Raw genomic sequence first — 20,727 nt, forward strand, 5'->3', positions numbered from 1 at the left:
AATCATGGCACATGCCCAGGTTGTGGGCCAAATCCCCAGAGGGGGACATACAGGAGATGACTAATAGATGTTCTCTCTCATTGATGTTTCTATCTCTCCCTCTCTAAAATCAATAAAGAAAAAGGATTTGAAGAGGAGTGTCCTTGGCAAAGCTGTGCAATTTGACTGTCACTCCTGGGTTTGATGAAGCTGTAGTCCTGGTTAACTTAATAAGAACATTTTTTGTTATCTGCATCCAAGGACATTTTCGCATTTATCTTCAGATAGAGTGGGAGGGAAAGAAGAAGGAAGAGATAGAAACATTGATGTGAGAGAGACACATTGAGTGGTCGCCACCCACACAACCCTAACAGGGGCCGGGGACAAACTGCAGCCAAGGTACTTGCCCTTAGTGGGAACTGAACCTGGGACTCTGGGCCGCGAGCTGACGCTCTAACCGCTGAGCCAAACGGGCCAGGGCCAGAACATTAATATTGACACCAAACAAATCAAGACATTGGGTACTTTTTTATTGAGCCTTTTAGTTTACAACATGAGGTAAGAGGAAAATGAGTTCTCCTTCACCAGTATTTTACACAGCTGTAGTAAAATATTTTAAACTTCAAGGATTTATAATGGATTACATTTCTTAAAAGTGGGGAGAAAGTAAACAAGTTCTAACATAACTCCGTGAATTTTCCAGTTGACTCTTTCATTTCAATAGTAACCAGTTGTAAGTAGTTACATAACTTTCTTCAAGGCCATGCTAATGTCTTGAGACCTGAAGCATTGCTATTTCAGTCAATATCCACTAATTCTACTTCAAAAATGAGTTTTGCATTTGGTGGAATTCTGTTGAAGAAGTCAAGGTAAATATGATAAAACTGCTTCTTTCCTTATTCCCAATAAACTTAGTCTAAAAATCAGAATTATGTAGACTGGAAATTGGCAATTAACTCCAAAGAATAGGGCTTTATAGCTGATTCACAGGCAAATACATACTAGCCTAGTGGTTTCTAGTAGAGATATCTTTGTGAATAGAGATTATAGGCTGACTAGATAACTTTAGCTTGGACTAGGATCTTCCTTACCTGGATGCCTAACTAGTATTCCCAAATTAACCACCACTTAATGAAGACGGTTACCCAGTTCTCCCCTGCCACCATCCAAAAAAATTTCCATCTAGCTGGGTATATATTAAATCCAAGTTCATATGAGGTCGTACCTGATATTTGCTGTGAATTTTATTTAGAGAAGAGTGTGACTCATCTGATTGATCTTAAGATGCTTCATGAGAGAGAGCTGTAGATGGCCAACTCATTTTGATAGGCTTGGAAGAGACTATTATATTCCCAAACAATTTTAATTAAGAAGAGAGGACTTCCAAAAATCAGTTTTCAAGCTTACTATAACTGGTCTAACTAGTACAGTGGGAATGGAACTAATGATGGAAAAAACTATCTTCCCACTTAGCTACTAGATTGTTCTGGTTGGAATGGTCTGGAGTCATGGCTTTTTTTTTTAATGTTCACAAACTGGGCATATCAGAAAATAAATTATTGTCATCAGTATTAATCACAAATGTTTACAGTATGTTGGACCCATGGTCTCCATTTCACAACTGGTAATCCCTAACATGTTTTCCATTTTTGAGCTTTGAGTACTCATTTATAATTGCCTGAAATTATACTGTAGCAAAAATTACCATGAGCCATTATCTGCATCTTACAATTTGCTATACAATTGTTTGTACTGTGCATCTTAAATCCCTAAAGTAAACCCTTCAAACATAATTGCCTTTCACAGAGGGAAACATAAACCTCACAGTTTAAGTCTTGAAAAATTAAGAGCGTGAGTAAGAGGGGAAAGGGTAGGTTCCAGTTCAAGTTAGACTCCTTTGTACCAATACAAAATATTAACTATTGTCTATATTGGAAGTGTTGACCCAAAAGCATCTAAATGTCAGGAATACTGGTCTGAACAGGATTCCTGACCTGGAGGCTAACCTAGACAGCATCTTTCATACCTTCAGGTGACCCTTCTTAGTGACTTTTCTTTAATTACAAAGGGAAAAAGGATACTTGGCATCAGGCTGTCCTTTCTTTCCATAAGCCCATTCTGGTTCAATCTCCAGTCGAGCCTTTTCTCCTTTGCTCATAGTCAGGAGAGCTTCATCCCACTAAAGGCAAGAACATAAAATCAAAACTAAAATGATTCTCAAAAACTACATGCAAATCCAGAAGACAGGCAGGATTATATACAAAAAACATTTTATTACTGGACTTCATTATGTCATAAGGTAATATCCTTGGATAAGTCCTCAAACCATTCTTTATTCAATGAAAAGGATATAGTAAACAATTGTTTAGTATAATACTCAAATGCCTTAAATGATAAAATGTAAAAGCACTTCTGTAAACTGTAACATCTGGAAACATGGAATTTAATAGCACTAGAATAAAATTTTTGCTACACTTTTATATCACAGGACAAACTTCTGAAGTTATTTTTTTTTAAATTTTTTATCCTCGCCCAAGGACATTCCTCCATTTTTGTTCAGATAGAGTGGGAGGGAGAGAGGATGAGAGAAACATCGACGTGAAAGGGACACATTGAGTGGCTGCCACCCGCACGACCAACCAGGCCCAGGGACAAACTGCAACCGAGATACGCGCCCTTAGCAGGAACCGAACCCAGGTCTCTCTGGACTGCAGGCCAACACTCTAACCGCTATGCCAAACCAGTCAGGGCTGGTTATTGTTATTTTTATTTTTATAGGGATAAACTAACAAGTACTCACTCTAAAACTATTCTAAGATTACCAAATTGTTAACAGTGGAGTCATGATGGTTCACAAAACAATCTACATGCTAGAGTATTCATATATTTTGCAGAAGGTAAAACTACTCAAAGTGATAGAGCCTCAGTGGTTGAGCGGTAGACACAGATATGTCATACTAAAAATAGAATATTTCCCGCCCTGGCCGATTTGGCTCAGCGGTTAGAGCGTCAGCCTGCGGTCCGGAGAGACCCGGGTTCGGTTCCCGCTAAGGGCACGTACTTCGGTTGCAGTTTGTCCCCGGCCCTGGTTGGTCGTGCGGTGGCAGCCACTCGATGTGTCCCTTTCACATCGATGTTTCTCTCTTTCTATCTCTTCCTCTCTCTCCCTCCCACTCTATCTGTACAAAAAAATGGAAAAATGTCCTCGCGTGAGGATAAAACAAACAAAACAAAAAAAAGAATATTTCCCAATTGGTGTGGCTCAGTGGATTGAGCACTGGGTGTCTGTCCCCTGTGCCAAGAGGTCACCAGTTAGAGTCCCAGTGAAGGCACATGCGTGGGTTGTGGGCTCAATCCCCAGTAGGGAGCATATAGGAGGCAGCCAATCCATGTTTCTCTCTTAGATGTTTCTTTTATTTTTTAAAATGTGTTTTTGATTTTTTTTTTAAACCTCGATCACTTTTTTGTTACTGGTCCGCAGGCCAATGCTCTGTTGAGCCAAACCGGCCAGGGCTTTTTTTTTTTAGAGAGAAGGAAGTGACAGAGAGAGAAGGAAGAGAGAGAATATCTACTGGTTGCTTCCTGCACTCCCCCTTCTGGGGATTGAGCCCAAAACCAGGGCATTTGCCCTGTCTGGGAATTGGACCAGGACCTCTCAATCCATGGGATGATGCTCAATCCACTAAGCCACACCGGCCGCGCTCATCCATGTCTCTGTCTCTCTCTTCTCCACCCCTTCTTTTCTATAAAATAATCAATAAAAACACATTTTAAAAAATACATGGTTGCCTGGCCAGTGTGGCTCACTGGTTGAGTATCAACCCATACACCAAGAGATCGCCAGTTTGATTCCTGGTCAGGGCACATGCCCAGGTTGTGGCCTAGTCCCCAGTGGAGGGGCATGGGCATGCAGGAGGTGGCTTGTCGATGTTCTCTCTCATCGATGTTTCCATCTCTCCCTCTCCCTTCCTCTCTCTCTAAAATCAATAAAGAAAAAATATTAAAATATATAACCAGAAGAAATTTACCAGTATGCAAATTACAGAAATAAAAAAAATAGCTCAACCTGACTAGTAATCACTATCAACTTAGTATAATCAGGTAGCAGTAAGGTTATTCTACTAAACCTTTAGTTTCAAATTATTTTATATTTTGGGCTCTGGATATGATTGAATCATATTTTAGGAATTACCCACAGTACAAAGAATAACATAAAGTTCTCAAAGCTGCATTTAAATATGTGTTTCAGTTATTAATGTTTGATATCCTGAGTAGACAATTTAAAACAGTAAGTGGGGCCCTAGCATAACAGCCTGATTCAATGAAGGTGATAATCAGCACTGCTCTTTTCCCTCTTGTACACTGCAGTGGTCAGGAACAGCTGATGCCTAACTACCCCTTTCTTCTGTTTCCTTCTGTTATCTCAGGTAAAGGTGGGTAAAGGCATACTATGTTTGAAAGATTTTCTGGTGTTTGAGCCTAGGTTGTGAGAGGTGAGGTTATTAGTACAGTGATACCTCGGTTCTCGAACATAATTCGTTCCAGGAGGACGGTCGAGAACCAAATTGTTCGAGAACCGAAGCAATGAAACCCAATAGGAAATAATGGAAACTGGATTAATTCGTTCCAAGCCCCAGAAAATGCCTATTTACTGGCCTAATTTGTATATAATATGTAGAAAAACCTAAGTCTCAACAAGAAATAAAAGTGTACAGTATGTCTAAGGGTTAAATTCAGTGTAAAGCGTGACTCTCTCCACAAAGCGTGACTCTCCACAAAGCGTGACTCTCTCTCTGCACTCACACTGAGGACGCAAGCAAGGCGCGCTGGGCCGAATGAACGCCATTCGGCTCAACTCGGCTCATCTCGGAAGTTCGAGTTCCAAATATTTGTTCGGATTCCAAGACAAAAGTTTCTCGAATCTCCTGGTCGAATACCGATTTGGTCGAAATCCAAGGCGTTCGAGAACCGAGGTATCACTGTACTTCAGTGGAGCAGATATCTTACCTTTATTGATCATATTGTAAGTGATGCATAAGCCATGTAACATCTTACAAGAGGAATCTTAAAGACAAATTTAAAAAGCCAAACATTCTAAGAATCACTTTATGAAGAAAAAAATAAATAAAATGGGTAGGCTGGAAGGAAATATTTGAGTCTGTTATGTTACATGATTTAAGTGAAGTTCATTTAATCACTTAACAACCTTGAGGTAGGCTGTACTGTTTATTTTATAGATGAGGAAATAGAATGAAGGAGCTTATTGTGCCAGAAGAGTTAGTGATGATAGCACCAATGTGTCAGACAACAAAGATTGTTTATATGATTTCCCCAATCCTAATTCTTTTTTTTGGTTGTTGTTTGTCAATCCTCACCAGAGGATTTTTTCCATTGATTTTTAGAGAGTGAAAGGGAAAGAGGGAGTGGGCAACAGAGAAACATCGATGTGAGAGAAACACATCGATCCGTTGCCTCCTGCGCTTGCCCCATGAGGGTGGGGATCAAACCTGCAATCCAGGTGCATGCCCTTGACCAGGAATTGAACCCAAGACCCTCTCGTGTGTATGGGTCAACACTAATCATTGAGCCACACCAGCCAGGGTCCAATCTTAAATCTTTTTTTTTTTTTTTCCTTAATCGTCACCCAAGGACATTTTCCCATTTTTTGTTCAGATAGAGTAGGAGGGAGAGAGGGGAAGAGAGAAACACTGATGTGAAAGGGACACATCGAGTGGCTGCCACCCACACAACCCAACCAGGGCCAGGGACAAACTGCAACCAAGGTACATGCCCTTAACGGGAACTGAACCCAGGTTTCTCTGGACCGCAGGCAGATGCTCTAACTGCTGAGCCAAACCGGCCAGGGCCCAATCTTAATTCTTTATGGTACCATGCCAAGAGCAGTGTGTGCCAGAATCTCTACTGATACACTGCCATTTTTTACTTACTCCTCTGATAACTTTGCCTATTCCAACCTTAAAACTTAAAGGCTTGGCACTTTTCTTCTTCTTTGAACCTGTAAAACAGATTTTACTTATAATTAATGATGAAATTAAGTTCCAGTAGAAAAACATAGGGATTTAAGTCTTTAGATTTCAGAACTTACATGCATTTGAAAAAGGAAGTCAGAAACCCAGGTAATTTATCAAGAACATTCTTGATGAACAATTATGGTCTAAACAGGAGAGAAGGGAAGGACCTATATTTACACCACTAATTCGTGGTATCCTGCCCTTTATATTAACATACTAAAGCTCACATTAACCAAGTTTAGAATAAGCTTCTTTATTTTCGCTTTTCAATGACCAAGAGGTCTTTATTTAGCCAGCCAATAAGCAGTGAACTGAAGAGACCTCTTCCAAGTAAATCACAGGTACAAAAAACTTATTTTGGAAAAAAGTGACAGCCTTAAGAAAAAGGCACTGCCAACTGTTCATCTACAAAATATTTTGTAATGCCTTAAAGCCAAAAAGATAGGATTACATTTAGACTTACTCGTTTGAATATTGGTATCAAAAACAGTTCCATCCTGTAGTGTTCCTGTATACCAGCAGTGAACAACATCTCCCTTTTTGGGAAAGTTGGTTTTATCCCCTTTTTTAAGAACAGATTTTGTATATTTTGGTGGACCCTAGAAACAAAGACAGACAACACATACACAGAGTTATTAACTCATGTCCTTCTTAGGTTGACAAAGAGAACACTTAATACAGCCAACTGTCCCTGGCTGGTTTGGCTCAGCGGTTAGAGTGTCGGCCTGTGGTCTGGAGAGACCCGGGTTCGGTTTCCACTGACGCGTACCTCGGTTGCAGTTTGTCCCTGGCCCTGGTTGGGTCGTGTGGGTGGCAGCCACTCGATGTGTCCCTTTCACATCAATGTTTCTCTCTCTCTCTCTCCTTCCCACTCTATCTGAACAAAATATTGAAAAATGTCCTTGGGCGGAGGATTAAAAAAAAAAATCAATCAATGAAAGCATAAATAAGTGGAACAACAAATCTGTTTCTCTTTCTATCTCTCTCAAATCAATTAATAATAATGAAAAACAGTCCTGGCCAGTTTGGCTCTGCAGTTGGAGCGTCGGCCTGAGAACCAAAGAGTCGTGGGTTTGATTTCGACCAAGGGCAGTACCTCAGTGGCGGTTTGTTCCCGGCCCCAGCTGGGGTCATGCAGGAGGCAACCAATCGATGTGTCTCTCTCATGTCAATGTTTCCCTCTCTCTCTCCTTTTCTCCCTCCCTCACTACTGCTCTATCTGAAGATAAATGGGAAAATATCCTTGGGTAAGGATTAAAAAATAATAATAATGAAAAACAATACAGTTAACTGTCTCTGGCCAGATAGCTCAGTTGGTTAGAGCGTCATCCTGACATGTCAAGGTTGTAGGTTTGATCCCCAGTCAGGGCACATACAAGAATCAACCAGGGTGGCTCAGATGGGTGTTGGTTTCCAGTTTGATTCCGGGTCAGGGCACCTGCCTGAGTTAGACTTGAGATCCCCAGGAGGGGGCATGCAGGAGGTAGCCGATCCATGTTTTGCTCTCATATCCATGGTTCTCTCTCTGTCTCTTGCAAATCAATTTAAAAAATCTTAAAAAAAAAAAAACCAAAACACACAAAAAACCAAAAACCAATGAATGCATAAAAAAGTGGAAAAACAGCCCTGGCCAGTTTGGCTCAGCGGTTAGAGCGTCGGCCTGCGGTCCGGAGAGACCCGGGTTCGGTTCCCGCTAAGGGCACGTACTTAGGTTGCAGTTTGTCCCCGGCCCTGGTTGGTCGTGCGGGTGGCAGCCACTCGATGTGTCCCTTCACATCGATGTTTCTCTCTCTCTCCCTTCCTCTCTCTCCTTCTCACTCTATCTGTACAAAAAATGGAAAAATATCCTCGGGTGAGGATAACAACAACAACAAAAAAAAAAGTGGAAAAACAAATGTATGTCTCTTTCTCTAAATCAATCAATCAATAAAAATAAAAATATAGCCCTGGCCGGTTTGGCTCAGCAGTTGGAGCATTGGCCTGCGGACCAGAGAGTCCCAGGTTTGGTTCCTGCTAGGGGCATGTACCAATAAACAAAAAAACAAACAAACCGCCAAAAGCCACTATCTCATTTTAAGTCTGTGATGAGAACATTAGTAACTAGGATATTTATAATTTAATTTCAAATAACTTCCAGCTTCTGAGAAACCAATGTTATTTTGAAAAGATTCTGTGAATTATTCAACAAACTATAAAATGAATCCACTCATTCCTCAGGTTAGAGATATTATTACTATTTAATTTCTATAAAATCATAAGGCATTAAATAAAGCTTTGTGACATTTCCTCAAAGATATGAGTAGTTTTAGCACCAATAATTGACATTACTAAATATTATATCTAGTTAGAATGAATACAGTAATGTTGCATTTGTTTCTGAACTTGAAAAGAAGTTCACACAATGAATGGGGATTATCAGGGTCTTTTTTTTTGGTAAAGGCTAATCTAATCAATGGTGATTCATATATTGTGAGGAAAGCAATTTCTTAGTCACACTTAATATATAGAAATTCTATAGTATAATACATTTAGTAATGGGGAAGGAAATAAGAGATATTAAACACCTATTGTTTACCAGTCACTTACCACATAACATCCCACTTAATTCTAACAATCCTCTGAAGAAGGTACACCTACTTGCATTTTTGCAGATGAGACTGAGGTTCAGGGAATTTATGTGCAGAGCAAATGAGTAGTAGAGAACGAATACAGACTTGAGTTTATCTGAATTCAAAGTCCCCGTTTTCTCCACTGTATCAAAATACCTCAAGCAATAGTGATAATGATAACCTCTATTGATGTTAACAGTTAAAATAGTGTCTGTTGAGCATCCTACGTGTCAGGCACTACTCCAAATGCCTTACATAAATTAACTTTGTATTTTTCACTCTGTTTTCTTTTTAAAAAATTTTACTTTTCAATTACAACTTACATTCAACATTATTTTGTATCTATTTCAGGTGTATAATGAAGTATGTAGACAATCATATACTTTACAACGTGATCCCTCAATATTTCAAGTATCCACTTGTCAGTGTACATAGTTATTACAATATTATCGACTGTATTTCCTATGCTATACTTTACATCCTCGAGACCATTTTGTAATAAATTTTTTTTTTCTCACCTGAGGACATTTTTCCATTCTTTGCTCAGACAGAGTGGGAAGGAGAGAGAGAGAAACATCGACATGAAAGGGACACATTGAGTGGCTGCCACCCACATGACCCAACAGGACCGGGGACATGCAACCAAGGTACATGCCCTTAGCGGGAACCGAACCCGGGTCTCTCTGGACCGCAGGTCAACGCTCTAACCGCTGAGCCAAACCGGCCAGGGCTATTTTGTAATAAATTAACTTTTAATTTTCATTTCCTCAGGAGATAGGTATTGTTATCCCTATTTTGAAGATAAGAAAACACAAGGATAGGGTGGTTAAGTAGTTTGCTTAAGACCCTATAGCTCCTAGGTGGCTGAGAATTGGAAACCAAGGAGCTTCACTATAAAGCCCATGCTCTTAACCATTTTACTACCACAAGCACATACAGAATGTCAGGTATTATAGAAGTCGTTTTCTTATATAAATTCATTTAATTTCACAGTAATCTAACAGTCTTGACCCCATCTTTTATAGAGAAAAGTAAGGCTTGGATAGGGTAAAAATCCCTGCCCACTTCAGTCAGAGTAAGGATTAGCACTTTGAACTAAAGCTAGGCTGCCACTCTAAATCAAAATGAAGTCACATCTATAGCTTGAGTACAATGTGCATTATAAAAGTAAATATTTAACTTCCTCCCTGACACTCCCACCGTAAGCTCATTTTATGGTAGTATAAATGGTCAGGTGTCTACTGGTAGCAGTGTGAACTGGTCCCATCTCTTTGGAATGCAGTTTAAAGATGTTCAAAGCATAATAAATAATAATTCTATTAATAGAAATATATGCTTAAGAAGTAATTTGAAACTTACAAAAAATCATTATGCCACTATCCGATATACTATTATCCATAATTGCAAAATAACCACACACGTTATGGTAATACACCGTTTTTAATACTGTGGAAAAATTCTTACAATATTAAGTGAAAAATCAATAGAAAGTTCAGTAAAACCTCAACTATTTAAAGAAATACATGCATAAAAACATTAAAGAAAACATTCTAGAATGTGAAATGTTCATTCCTAGGTGTTGAATTAGATTCTATATTCTCTATCCTTTTCTGTTATTTTGTATTAAAAATAGCATGTTATTTCTATATCAGAAAAAGAAATAGTTTAAAAATATCTAGTTAGGCCCTGGCCTGTTTGGCTCAGTGGTTAGAGCGTCAGCCCAAGGACTGGAGAGTCCCAGGTTCGGTTCCTGCTAAGGGCATGTACCTCGGTTGCAGTTTGTCCCCAGCCACGGTTGGGATTGTGTGGGTGGCAACCACTCGATGTGTCTCTCTCACATTGACGTTTCTCTCTCTCTCTATCTCCCTCTATCCCTCCTGCTCTATCTGAAGATAAGTGCAAAAAAAAAGAAATCTAGTTAGCCCTGGCCAGTTTGGCTCAGCGGTTGGAGCATTGGCCTGCGACCAGAAAGTCCCAGGTTCAGTTCCCACTGGGGGTATGTACCAAAAAAAAACAAAACAACTAGTTACTTGACAAAAATCTAGTAATATATATCCCAAAGTTGAAAATTTTATTTAAAAAATTGTAAAGCTACAAAATGGAATGACATATCTTTATTTATGAGAATACCTTAAAGAAATTACACGTAATTATTTGAATGGCTAAGGTATGATTAGTGAACAAAAACCACATTTTAAATCTTAATGTCATTCCATTGTTTTCCTATTTGTTGTCCCAAGTTGCATGGGCATGTTGTGCTATCTACATTAGGGATCCTAGAATAATAATTCAAACACACATTAAATTGGTGTTTATGGTTCAGTCTTAACAGTGAAAGTACCAATCTGCCCACTGATAGCCTCCATTTCAGTGTAATTAAGTTCAGAAAACAGGAAGTCAAAGTTAAACACGCCTCCATTCTGCACGACTTCTCAAAGCTGTTTTTAGCAAATATGTACTGTGAATCTTCAAGTAGGAGACACAATGTACAGGTTTTAATGATACCAGGAAACCACCTGGAACTTCTGGGACCTATATAGCACATTTTGAGGAATGTTGCTCTAGTTATTCGATCTGACTTTGGGTTTCTTTACAAGAGTTGTATGCTTGAATGAACCTGGCTCTTTGGTAATTTCCTGGCTTTGCAGCAATTTCTTAGTCCAAAGTGATGAAAAGAACTACAATCCCAAGATTCAGTCTGACCTAGGTACTTCTAGACCCAGAGATAAAGGAACCTTGAGAGTAATCATGCAGTTGCAATTAACTGGATCACATCATGGCCTCTAAAAATGAGAATACCTTACATAACTCTTCCTATTATTATTATTATTATTATTACATTACTTTTAATCTTCACTGGAGGATATTTATTTCCAGTGGAAGGATGGGAGGGAGAGAGAGAGAAACATCGATGTGAGAGGGATACATCAATTGGTTGCCTCCCACACATGCCCTGACCAGGGCCAGGGACTGAACCTGAAACCCAGGTGTGTGCCCTTGACTGGGAATCGAATCCTCAACCTTTTGGTCTGTGGTCTGACACTCTAACCATTGAGCAACACCGGACAGGGCTTACTGTTAATTCAATAAATATTTGAGCATGTTCTGTGTTAGAAACTAGAGCTACATAGATGAGTTGGCAGACATGGTACTGGCCCTCCAGCAGATAATATAGACATCTGTATAATTATCTATGTTATGAGATCTGTAGAAGCAGCACAGGATGCTAAGATATAGTGGACACAGAACAGACAAATAGGGAAGTTTAGAGAAAAGACACACGAAGCAAGAAATGAAGTATGGGAGCTAGAAATTTTGTAGACAATGAGCAGGCATTTGTGACTGAAGAAGACCATTTTTATAGAAGCAGTAAATCTGGAGCTGGGCAGGGGCCAGATACTGGAAGATTGAATGTCATGAATGCTGTCCAGTAGAACTACAATGGGAGCTACAAATGTAATTTTAAGCTGTTCAGTTGCCACATTAAACCAATACATTGAATATAATATCATTTCAACATGTACTAATATAAAAAATACTGAGATTTTACATCCTTTTTCATCACACTAAGCCTTTGGAAATTGGTATTTTACACTGAAAGTACATTTCAATTCAGAATAGCCACAAAGTGCTTGGTAGCTACCTATAATAGTGACTACTGAATTGGACAGCGCAGTTCTAGACAGAATTACTGAAGATTCTTGAGCAGGGTATGGTTTGTAAAATATTATTTTAGAAAGCTTACCAGAAGAATCATTTGGGAACTGAATGGATGAAGAAAGAGAATGAAGGCAGATTAGTGACTTTTCCAACACTCAGGTATGAGGCCTTGAAATGCTTGAGAATCAAAAAGGAATAAAGATTTGAAAAATAAGGGAGATGTTTGACAGTATTAGTCCTGAGGGAGACATGGAAATGAAAAAGCCAAAGATTCAGAGAACTTTTAAGCTGGGAAGAAGAAAATGGTTACAACTACGTATGTTAACATTCTGGTAAAATAGAACACAGTAGTAAATCATGAGAAAGGAATAAGGAAGGATTGAGAATTTAAGAAAATTAAATTTTCCAGCTGGTGTGGCTCAGTGGTTGAGCGGTGACCCATGCACCAAGAGGTCGCTGTTTTGATTCCTGGTCAGGGCACATGCCCAGGTTGTGGGCCATGCAGGAGGCGATCGATGTTCTCTCTCATCGATGTTTCTATTTCTCTCTCCCTCTCATTTCCTCTCTCCCTAAAATCAATAAAGGGAGAAAAAGAGAAAAGAAAAAGTGTCAAGTAGTTTATATGGGCAATGTGATGAGGAACTGAATAAGGGATACTGTAAAAGTTGCTGAGTAGCAGTGAAACTAGAAAACATTCTTGGCTAATATTAAGCATTACTTTATACCAAGCCCACAACACTTTCATGGTTATTTCTCTTCACAGTGCTTGCTCTGCAGTCTCAAGGTATGAAAAGAGAAAGCAGACAGCAGGAGTCAGCACAGTACTGGCCAAGAGGCTATGGAATCCAGGTGCTAGAAAGACAACGAGAGCACATAATTGAGCTCAGGCTGGCCAGTTAAATGAAATGAAATGAATGAAAAGAGGTCTTAAATAAAAAGATATAGCTCGACAATTAAAAATAAAAAATAAAAATATATGGGGGGAAAAAAGGATATAGTTTAGGATCCCTATATTGTCTCCAGCTCTTATAGCCTTTTACTTTTATTTGTAACTCTCTTTTTCTTAACCTTTTAATAATATACTATCTGCTGCCTCATATCTCCCTTCTAATTTTCTGGAAGGTAAACTATGTTGCCAATTGCTTCTGAAACCCTTTAAGTAATTATTATACTTCTATTTGCCTTATTAACTGCTCAATATTTGCCCAGTATAACATGTATTAAATAATATTGTGGCCTGGCCAGTGTGGTTCAGTGGATTGAGTGTCAGCCCAAAGACGGAGAGATCCTGGTTCAGGGCACATGCCCAAGTTTCAGGCTCAATCCCCAGTAGGAGGCATGCAGGAGGCGGCCAGTCGATGTTTCTCTCTCATATCAATGTTTCTATTTTTCTCTCCCTTCCTTTCTAAAAAAAAATCAATAAAACATATTAAAAATAAATAATATGGTGGTTGTAAACCACAAAACTGCTTTGTGTGTACATACCCACAACTATTAATATGTACTTTTCAAACAACAGAAAAAGATTATGCAAATTAACTAGCTTTAGTCATAAAACATTTATACATCTATACTTTATCTTATATTCTTTCCACTAATACCCAAATGCTACACTTGATCAATAGGTTACACCTCTTTACCAGATCTAATATTATTGTTATCACTCATACTAAGACTGCCAGGAATGAAGAAGCTTAGTTAAGATGTTATCAGAAGTGAGAAGATTATATTCAGTTCAGCTCTACTGAGGCTGTTCTAAGAGCTGTCCTTAGCTCTAGGAAGGATGTCCATTTGCAGAAATAATTTTATCTGGTTCTTCAAACCTTTGTTACAAAAATATAAAACCTGGGTTAGGAAAGATGAGATGAACCCACACCTTGCAGCCAGGCCTGGATTATTTCTGTTGCCAAAGACATTATGTACATTTGAAAAAGCTAAAAATAATCAAAATGAAGTCTCTTTCAGTCAGTCCAACTTGGCTATAGAATCAAGATCTTAAAATAGCTTTGAAAGCTCAGAAGTTCTGGCAAGACATAGAGGCAATATAAAAATACAAAGCTAGTCCTGGCTGGTGTGGCTCAGGCAGTATGAGTGTCATTCCTTATATTCAGAGGTCCTGGTTTCAATTCCTAGTCAGGGCACATGCCTAGGCTGTGGGCTCAGGGCACATGCAGAAGGCACACTGATGTTTCTCTCTCCTTTCCTTCTCTCTAAAAATCAAAGCAAATGTCCTCAGGCGAGGATTTAAAAAACAAACAAAAACAAAAAACTAAGCTAGAGGTATCTCAAAGGAAAGGCTTCCTGATTAGAAAGCACTGGTTCTTAGGCTTCTCCACCTGCACCCCACCCCCCACCCCACCCCCACCCCAGGCCTTTTTCTGATTCTGTGCACCTAAGAGAGATGCACTCCAAATCACTTGGCTCACTGTTAAGTGGCCATACTCAACTACCCCTCACTATGAGAAATCAGGCTGGAGAACAAATACTTTTCTCAAATTCACATGAGAACTAAATAAGAAAATATTATATACAAACCTCATCCAGAGTCTCTTCAGACTTGGTTTCTTTGGGTTTATCTTCATTAAGCTTTACATTTTTCACCTGCTCGGACACTTTACTTATACTTTCAGTACCCTTGAAACGCTGTAAGAAAAATATTCTAATATTAATCATATCCAGGATTGGCTAAAAGCTAGGAGAGACATCTAGATGTTCAGCTTCAATTAAATGAACATCTACCTGCACCATGAGTATAGGCTACATCACCCAAATGTAAATAAATAGAAACTGCCTAAGAACAAAAGAAGAATTTTGTTAAACATTTTAATCAACAAATTATGACCCTCAAACCATCTCACCATATAAATTCAGAAACAAGAATCATGATTCAGATATATGAATACTATTCAAACAACTCCTTAATAAAAATTTTTTTCTGTGGAAGATGATCATTTCATAGTGAACACATACTGGAGAATTTCTTTAGAAAAATTTGTTTTTCTAAAGGCTCAGCATAAGTCTAACAGACTAAATTCATTAATGAAATGGAACTTACTTCGGATTTATAATTTTTCAGTGCCCTTAAGAATGTGTTGTCTTAAACTACTAGAGAATTATTTTAAAAATCTGGTCCCTTTCAAAATATCAAAACGTTCTGCTACACTGCAGACAGACTCACTGGATTTGACAGCCAGTCTATTTATGGTTACAATTAAGAAAAATTGCAGGTGTAAACACTTCAACGAATTCTGCAAATAAATGCATTCAAACTTATTTGGGGGGACATCCAAAATGATATCCTAACAATAAAATATAATAATACTTACCTTACTTTCAAAAAGGTGGTTATAGGCTATAACCAAATGGTCCTTGTTAGCTGTCTTGGCCACATTTTTAATGTTTCCTAATAACTTATGTTCTGCAAGAAACTATAAAGGAAAAAGCTGATTAGTCAATATAATTTCCCTCATATAAGGATCTAAAATTACAAAATGATCTTTTACGTTAATAATTTCTTTCAATAGTACTAATGATAGAAAAAAAATGAAATATTGTATTTTAAATCCTACTTCCTAAGAACAAAAAAAGATTTAAGGAAGACTGAAAAAAACTTATTGAGTACTTATAAGAATGATTTACAAGACTGGAATGTGTAATAGTATGTACGGGTCACACTGGTGTGTACTAACTAACCCTTTTTCCATCATGGAACTCACAGAAAAGCACATTTATACAAGCACACTTTGGTAACTGGGCAAAGCTATTCTTGGCACTATGGGAGCCTCCAGCCATATTGGGCACAGCTATCTTGACATATCTGTAACCCATTCTTGGCAGACTGAGAAGCACTGTTACACAACGCTAGATATATAGTGGTTCAGTTTATGGGCTGTGAAGTTAGACCATCTAGGTTAAAATCTTAGCTGATTTTAGACAAGGGACTAGACTTTCCTAAGACTCAGTTTCTATATCATAGTGGGAAATTAATTACAACATGTCAGAGGGTTAGTGTAAGGATAGTAATTCACAGCAGAATTACCTTTCTCTCAAATATAAGACTAAGTTGTCAGATGGACACCAAAATTCTATTGGCATATCAAGTCATCAAAATTAACTGAAAATCATGTAACATGGGGATTTTAATGCTTCCTTTTCTGACTTGTGGTCCTGGCTTGATTCCTCATTTTCTTATTTTCTCAGTTGTCCTCTCTTTTAACCTTTTAATAAAACAATTTTTCTAACACTATTCTATTTTATTTTTTTCTCTGCTTTTTCTCCACCACTCCTAGAGAAATGTTCTAAATGATAAAGGCTGATGGGGAAAGGATACTTTGATTAAACAGAAGTAATCAGTTGTTTTAGCACTCTTGTGATTTCTTTAGCAAGGTTCCAGAGAAATATCCCAAATACAAACATCTCCTTGATATCTTATGATCAATAAACTAGTGACTGTCAAATACAGGTTTAAGTATGTGAGTGAACATTAGAGAATATGCACTTAAAAGAATGTTATTAAAAATATCTCCAAGTCTCTTGAAATTGGCCAGTTTTACATTAGATTCCACATTGGGATGATCTGTTTATAAGAATTTGATGAATGAAGCCCAGTATTGAGGCATCACATTAGTCAGGGATATGCCTACTCTATTGTAGTGTTCTAGTTGAAGTATGAATTGGCTTAACATAATTCCACTAAAATGGTATCCCTGAAGCATGGTCTTTCTTTCTTTTTTGGGATTTTTTTGAAAGTTTGGAGAATATTTTGACGGTTTCAAGCAGGAAAAACAAAATTACATGAAAAGAGAATGCACTGAGTTGATAAAGGGAAAATTGTAAGGCAGGAGTTTGGCAAGTGGCTGCTAGCTAGTCTTTCAACTCTCTAAATAAGATGTTATGATCCTGTAATCAGTATAGGTACAGATACACAGGGACTTCCCCAAACAGGCAAAACACTTAGGGGTATGGTGTGCCATCAACTGCACAATTACATTTTGGTCTAAGTACGTTTATGCTCACTAACATTTCAAATACATTTTTAATCAAAGTAGCCTTTGAGGTTTATTGGTCAAATCTTTATAACATGGCTTTCGTCTTTTTAAAAAATGTTCGTTTTTTGCTGTGACCAATTTACAAACATTCCATAAACATTCGCTTTGCATCTATCAAACCACATGACGATGATCTTTCATCCTTGTATCCCCAAACACTGAGCACAGTTCTTGCTACAGATGTATAAATATTTGCTGATGTCAAGATGCTTGTTCAAGAGCATGGAGATGGAAGTTGGAGAATCATTCTACTCTCCTCAAGACCTCTCAAAGTGAAAAACTACAATCTGCTTAAAGGAGCCCAGAAACAACATTTCTAAACACGAGCTTAAAACTTAACTGCTATTTCTCTTTCTGCTAGTGGGCGATGCCACGGGCATAACAAACTGTGCAGTCGTTCAACGATTTAAGAGGTATGAATGATCTTAATTTCTGAAGGAAAAAAAAACTGTGACAAAAATAATGCGTGACAGCAGACGGATGGTTAAGATGGAGACTATGCTGAAATAATGCGGGGCGTACATTATAAGGAATGCAAAACTGATTTAGTTTGTTTACAACAATGGGAGACCGCTGTACATCAGTTGCGCGTGTAACTTCACCGTATAAAGGTGCAAAGGTTAAAAGGTTTTTGTTTTTTAAAAGTTAAATCGAAATCTACGGATTAAAAAACACACACGCATTAGTGTTCAGTATTAGTAAGGCTGAGAACAGCCCGTCGCACACCCAGTTCCCACAGAAACCCAGCCTTTCCCATTTCCCTAACAGCCTGCACTCCCCTCTAGGTCTCGCCCCGGCCCCGGCCCCTCACCCGCCGCCCCAGCGGCGTTATCTCCCGGGTTTCCTTTTTTACGGCCTCCAACCACTCAAAGATCCCAATGAGGTTCTAATTCTGCGATTGCTGCCAGAGAGCCACAAGCCGTAAATCTGCTCCACCCGCCCAAGTAGGGCCGGCCCGAGGGGCGGGAGCGTGGCTCCCAGCACACGCGAGGCCTCCCGGGCCTTCCAGGCCCTCGGCCGCCGGAGGACGAGGGCGGGGGATCGGAGGGATACGGAATGTACAGGCATCTACGGGGGGGTGAGGCGGCCCTCGGCCGCCCCAGCCCGGCCGCCCCGCCGCCTCTGATACCGAATCTGAACCGTGGTCCTGTAGAAACTTGATAATGTCCTTCTTGGGTAGTTGCTCGCTGCGCAGCTGCTCCACGGTCCAGGCCCGCTGTGGAACAGCCGCCGCCATCTTCCCCCGCTGCCTCGGCTTTACTGAGCCGGCCCGCCGCGGTTGGGCATCACCCCGCCCCGCCCTGGGGAGGGGCGTGGCCCCGGCGCGGAGCTGGAGGGGGCGGGGCCACTGCGCTACCCCGCGAGATTGGGCTGCGCCTTGATTGACGTCAAGGCTGTGCTTTGAGCGCTTCTTTGTTGAGTCCAGGTAAAAACTCAGCTGATGTGGCCAGTGCGGAAGATTGCAAGCTATCATGTATTCTAAATTGGAACCCTTGTGAGGGGACCTCTGATATTTACAAGCCGTTATCCATACTTGTTTTTTTTTTTAACGACGGCCTGGTATGCCTTTAAAGTCTATAACCTGCTAAAGAAAACAACAGAGACTTAGGCATCTCATCCCGTTTTATCTAATTCTAGCCTGAATGTTCACACGTAAATTGACTCACTTCTTGTCCATCAGAACAACCCATATCCGACCATTTCCCTTTTGAGACTCACATAAATGAAACTAAAATACAACCTGTCCTCTTCTCCCCAAAAATACAAACAGAAGATAAACAGTTTGTCTGAAAGCAAATTCAGAACTTGACCAAATAAAGCAATGTGGTGATGAGAGTGACATTATTTATGTTCAAAACACCTCATAATGCGTATAGTTTCCCTCAATATACGAGGAAACATATTTACAGAGGTTACTTAAAGTCGCCAGGTTTGGAGTGGAGAAATCTGAGATAGGAAGTTATTGCTAGAATAGACATACCACACCCACCATATTCACAAAGATGTAAAAGAGCATCAGAACGCCTTTTTTCTTTCGGATTTTCCAACGAAAGAAAACATAAGGACTAAATCATTTACTTCCCTTTTTAACAATAAAAATATTAAGATAATGGGTTGCCATTCCTAATACTGCAAAAAGGAGACCTGACATTTTGTCTTCTCAGCCTGGATAGAGAAATAAGACAAGATATTTAATTCAATCTAAACAATTTCGATTTTCACCTCATCCTTCGGTTTAAAAACACAACCAACAAGGAATAAGGCACGTTAGACGAACAATAATATTAAGTTCACAAAAATATGAGTATCCATTGTCCCGGGGATCTCAAGGTTACTTATTTTTATTATTTTAAGCGATTATCACTTTAGCAATGACGCCAGGACACCTAATCATTGGAAAAGGAACTCAAATTCAGAGTCTATAGAAAAACTTGAAAAGGGGACCAAATTTAGAGTAACTCCAAAACAATGCGCATGCTTCTCCGGGAGGGCTGCGACGGTTTCCGGGAAGCCAGCCAATCATATTCCCAACGCAAACTCGGTGGCGGCATTTTCAACTGGATAAACTGGCCTCAGTCCCGCCCTGTGGTCTCACTGTTCTGTGCGGAAGTAACCGATGGCGGTCGAAACGGTAGCGGTTCAGCTGCCACAGCTGCTGGAGTCGGAGAGAAGTCTTTGGTGGTCGTAGGCCTGATGAGCGGACGGCAAAGAACGCTTTTTCAGACGTGGGGCACAAGCCTCTCGCGACCCTCTGGGGCTCCGGGTGGCAGCTCTGGAAGTGAGCGGCCTCAGAGCCCAGGCGTCTCCAGGGCGCGTTTCCCTGCCGCCGCAGAGGCTGCTGAGGAACAGCCAGAGTCGGACGATGATGTGTTGCTGGTCGCAGTGTACGAGGCAGAGCGGCAGCAGAGTCTAGAGAATGGCGGGTTCTGCACCTCAGCGGGCGCCCTGTGGATTTACCCTACCAATTGCCCAGTGCGGGATTACCAGCTGCACATCGCCCGGGCCGCTCTGTTCTGCAATACGCTGGTGTGTCTGCCCACAGGGTTGGGAAAGACCTTTATTGCCGCCGTGGTCATGTACAATTTCTACCGCTGGTTCCCATCTGGCAAGGTAGTCTTCATGGCCCCCACGAAACCTTTGGTGACACAGCAGATCGAGGCTTGCTACCGAGTGATGGGTATCCCGCAGCCCCACATGGCCGAAATGACAGGTATTTTAGAAAGAATGGACTAATTTGCGATTAAGAGCTTGGTAAGACAAAGTACATGTTCTGGTGGAAATTGGGCTAAAAAATTCCTGACCCATGTGGAATGACTAGTCTCCAGGTTATATGTTTATCTTACATCCTCTCAAAACATCATCTACAGGCATACATTGTTTTATTGTGCTTAGCTTTGT

At 39.9% G+C, this 20,727-nt stretch overlaps 2 protein-coding genes across 2 annotated transcripts in view; one reads left to right on the forward strand and one right to left on the reverse strand.

The window, feature by feature from the left end:
• Positions 1-488: 488 nt before the first annotated feature.
• FKBP3 (FKBP prolyl isomerase 3) lies at positions 489-18,596 on the reverse strand. The gene is made up of 7 exons (XM_036240557.1): positions 18,458-18,596; positions 15,607-15,708; positions 14,816-14,923; positions 6,475-6,610; positions 5,928-5,995; positions 2,061-2,158; positions 489-831 (listed from the first exon to the last, which is right to left on the reverse strand). Exons 1-7 carry the CDS (start codon positions 18,563-18,565, stop codon positions 777-779), a joined length of 675 nt encoding a protein of 224 aa, XP_036096450.1. The 5' UTR covers positions 18,566-18,596; the 3' UTR covers positions 489-776.
• Positions 18,597-19,931: 1,335 nt separating this feature from the next.
• Positions 19,932-20,727, forward strand: part of FANCM (FA complementation group M) — a 68,706-nt gene continuing 67,910 nt past the window's right edge. The window contains exon 1 of the mRNA XM_036276136.1: positions 19,932-20,539. Within this exon, the coding sequence (XP_036132029.1) occupies positions 20,023-20,539 (517 nt within the window). The 5' untranslated portion in view covers positions 19,932-20,022. The remainder of the gene's footprint in view (positions 20,540-20,727) is intronic.

This window comes from Molossus molossus, unplaced genomic scaffold (assembly GCF_014108415.1).
Source record: "Molossus molossus isolate mMolMol1 unplaced genomic scaffold, mMolMol1.p scaffold_m16_p_1, whole genome shotgun sequence".
Lineage (NCBI taxonomy): Eukaryota > Metazoa > Chordata > Mammalia > Chiroptera > Molossidae > Molossus > Molossus molossus.